This window comes from Oryza glaberrima, chromosome 9 (assembly GCF_000147395.1).
Source record: "Oryza glaberrima chromosome 9, OglaRS2, whole genome shotgun sequence".
Taxonomy (NCBI): domain Eukaryota; kingdom Viridiplantae; phylum Streptophyta; class Magnoliopsida; order Poales; family Poaceae; genus Oryza; species Oryza glaberrima.
Window position 1 is genome coordinate 1,931,198 of NC_068334.1, and position 3,672 is coordinate 1,934,869.

The 3,672-nt window shown below is 45.8% G+C and overlaps 1 protein-coding gene across 1 annotated transcript; it reads left to right on the forward strand.

The window, feature by feature from the left end:
• Positions 1 to 779: 779 nt before the first annotated feature.
• Positions 780 to 1,968, forward strand: LOC127785216 (uncharacterized). Its single transcript, XM_052312646.1, has one exon. It carries the CDS (start codon positions 849 to 851, stop codon positions 1,830 to 1,832), a length of 984 nt encoding a protein of 327 aa, XP_052168606.1. The 5' UTR covers positions 780 to 848; the 3' UTR covers positions 1,833 to 1,968.
• Positions 1,969 to 3,672: the final 1,704 nt, after the last annotated feature.

Genomic DNA, 3,672 nt, shown 5'->3' on the forward strand with positions numbered 1-3,672 from the left:
TCATCCATCGTCTAGTTCCCCAGTTACCAATGTATACCAATCTATACTTTGTACAAATTATAACCCACTAAGTCTAAATCTCAACATGCAACCATGCCACATTATCACCCACTAGCAATAATTGCATATTTAACCTCATGCAACCCATACAATATCATCTACAATTTATTTAATTCTAAAAATCAACATGCAAGCATAGCCAATCATCACCCTTTACATCATTTGCACAATATTTTAACAAATTTATCTATTATTTTTTTAATATTTAACATATATTTATCAATATATTTTACGTTAAACGTGGGTATCATTTGTTTCATGGTAAGTACTGATAAACCTTCCTGCTTCATTATTTTTCTCTTTTTACTCCTAACTTAATTGTTAAAAAAATATACATTGAAAATTACTTAGTAATTCCCGCAGCAAAGCGCGGGGAATCACTTAGTATCAACGTATACTTGCACACATTTTGAGTTGAATTAGTGAACAGAAAAGGGAGGGAAAAGGCGGGATTAACCGCACACTACTACCGTACCTCATATATACGGATAAAACAACAATAATGCCATATCACAGTCAATAGTCAAACAAAGCAGAGTTGACTGACCTGCAGCCCGGCAGCCCCTAAATTCCAAGTCGCCTCTTGAGTCTTGACGGACCCCTGCCGTCCTGAGACCAATGGTGGACAATGAATGACGACGTTTACAACCACCAAATCCACTGCTCACTGCACACAGACTACTACTACCAGTGTTATTCATCCATCAATTCTATCGAAGCAGCAACCACTCATATCTCATATACACACAAATCTATCTCCCTTATTAGCAGCTCAGCCTCAGCGTGCCATGGCCGGCACAGCAGCAATGAGCTCCTCCTCGTCTTCGTCCCCTTGCATCACCTTCATAGCGGAATCGATGATCCTCCCCACCCGAAACATCAGGCTCTTTGCACCCATCTTCCTTCTAATCTTCTGCCACACCTTCATCTTCCTCGGCATCACCGCCATCCACGTCAACCCTCTCGCGCCCTCCTTGGACAGCATCCACTCTCTCGCGACCGGCGTCCTTGTCCATGTCTACGCGCCAAAGAACACCACCGATGATGGCCAAGGCCAAGCCACAGCGACCGACTCCCTTATTCGAGGTCACGCCATCGTCTACCTTGCGTACCTCGTGAGCAGGCTCACCGTGCAGGTCGTTGCGGTTGTCGCCGGCTGCACGACCTACTCCGGCAAGCGGCTCTCCTTCACCGAGCTGCTCGGCTGGGAGGTGGCAACCACGGAGAGAATCAGAGGACCACTCATCACCGCCATGTTCATGGGCGTCGTCGACCTCTCGACCGCGACTCTCCTCGTCCTAGCGGCACACATGACAGCCTTCGTGGGCGGCTCAGGCATGGCGTCCATCTTAGGCTCCCTACTGTTCCTCGCCGCTCTCGTCCTCTACATCCACCTCGGCGCCGTCATCCCGGTGAGCATCGCCGTGTCATCGGCGGAAGGACGCTGGGCAGCGCCGGCACTCTGGTTGGCGTGGCGGCTCATGAAAGCGAGGAGGAAGGAAGCCGGTGTTCTGACACTCATCGCATGCCTCGTTCCTGCCGCCATTTGCCCGGTGTACACCATTGCTGCTGCCTTGTCAGACGAGCTATTGTTTACATTCTACGTATGGCTGCTGGGTGTAGTATTTGGTTTCTTCCTTCTGCCGGTTGCTCTGCAGCTGCTCTCCACGACGGCAGCCACGGTGTTCTACTACCACTGCGTGGAAGCCCAAGTGGTCGCTCATGTATGTGACGTGTCAGTTGATGACAGGGATGTAGTAGTTCAGGTCTGATTTAGTTCCGTCTGTTCATCACAATTTTTATGATAGCTAGTCTGTATTGTTAGCTGAACTGATCTAACACCTTCATATGTTTTTTTTCACACACATTAATGTTACTGGCCAATCGAAAATAACATGACCACTAAGATCATAAAGGATAAGATAAATACGATGACAGGCAAGAAGGTACAGTGTGGGCTAGTGGAGTCACATTTCCACTCTCTCAAGTCACCTCCACACTATAAATAGGCCTCCACTCCTCACTCTCAAAGACACACCAAGATACAAATCAATGTCACCTTCCTCCGTACTATAACCGGTTGGATAACCATGATGGATTATCGTAAGGAACACAGCAATATGGGATGATTTCTCAACATATCAGGAGGGCATAGTTATGAGGTATTAGCCACATAGTTATACAATAGCAAGTGTATACTAAAATGATAATATACTAGGAGTACATAAATGATGATGTTCTTATTTCTTCTCTGCTTAGACTAGACTTATTAATTAGTAAGAGTATTCTAAACTATTCCATCTGTGTGTCAACCTATCCTTATTCTCAATTGATTAGCCCATGCATAAGACTATATAAGTGCGATATGAATTTATAGCATAGAACTCTCTTACCATATCTTTTATTAGGATTAAATAAATACGATACCTTGTAAATACTTTCGGGTGAAATGCTACAGTGGTATAACCATGCACTTGCGGATTTGTATCTGTAACTCATAAGAATACCGTCTAATATTTCTGGAAACATTGATGGGGTTAAGTTCCTAGTAATATCGTTAAGAAATATCAACAGAGCCTCGAGCGGTGTGGCGGTGACCCTGCTGTGTTAGAGCACGGCAAGGTGGGCGGTGCGGCGAAGAGACTCTCACGGTGGGAGGACGGAGGCGACAGCGATGCGACCAGGTTGCTTGTAGTTGGACACGGGCATTGAAGGCGTTGAAGGTTGCCTGAGGTGGGCGTTGAAGGTTGCGACAAGCTCCTTTGCATGCGTTAGTCCTCTTGCGCCAGCGGCTTGACGCTGCAAGATGGCCACGCTGGACGGGCTAGTGCGGGGGAGAGGGGATTCATTCTTCTCTCTCACCCTCTCCCTCTCCAACCCACCCACGTGGATGGATTTGGAGCATGCCGGAGGTCGAGATGCTTCTTTGATGGCCGGGCGGCGGCGAGGCGTCGGTGCAGTGGTTGCGTGTTGAAGGGGATTAGCTGGTGGTGACTGCTGGAGCTGACATGCATTCAATGATGCGAGAGAGTAGGGAAACTATGGGCGCAAGCCTAGCCTTCAGGCCGACAATGGCGATGCCTATGGGCAGCACATTCCTCTTGGGTGTTGTTGTGTTTGTTCTCTCCGAGTGGTTTGTTTAGGTGAAAACCACATCCTTGTTCCCTAAGGGTGTGTTGGTTGGACGGATAACCCTAGATGGAATATGGTGATCCAGTTTTTAAGTTTGTTTGGTTGGTGGGTGAGGGTGGATAGGGGAATATCCCACAAAGATGCTGGATAAGTGTATCCGACCAAATTGGCCGGATGAGGATATCCACCTTTGCTAATCTTGATTATTAGTTATTGAATAGCAATAGTTAATGTATTTTGTTGTTAATTAGTAATTAACTTATCAAAATTAGTGTTGATTAAATATAATTAGTCTATTTGTTGTTAATTAGTATAAATTATGGCTACATTAATGATAATTAACATATTTTATTATTAGTTACTATGTTGTTGTTTTCTTTCAATCCATTCTCATCCACCCAACTAAACAAGAAATTACGGGATGGCCACGACGAACCAAACACATAGTGGTGGCACTCTTGACGTTGTTCCCTTCTTTGA

What these genes read in the sequence shown, in the direction of transcription:
- LOC127785216 (XM_052312646.1), top strand. Translation starts at nt 849, where the DNA reads ATGGCCGGCACAGCAGCAATGAGCTCCTCCTCGTCTTCGTCCCCTTGC.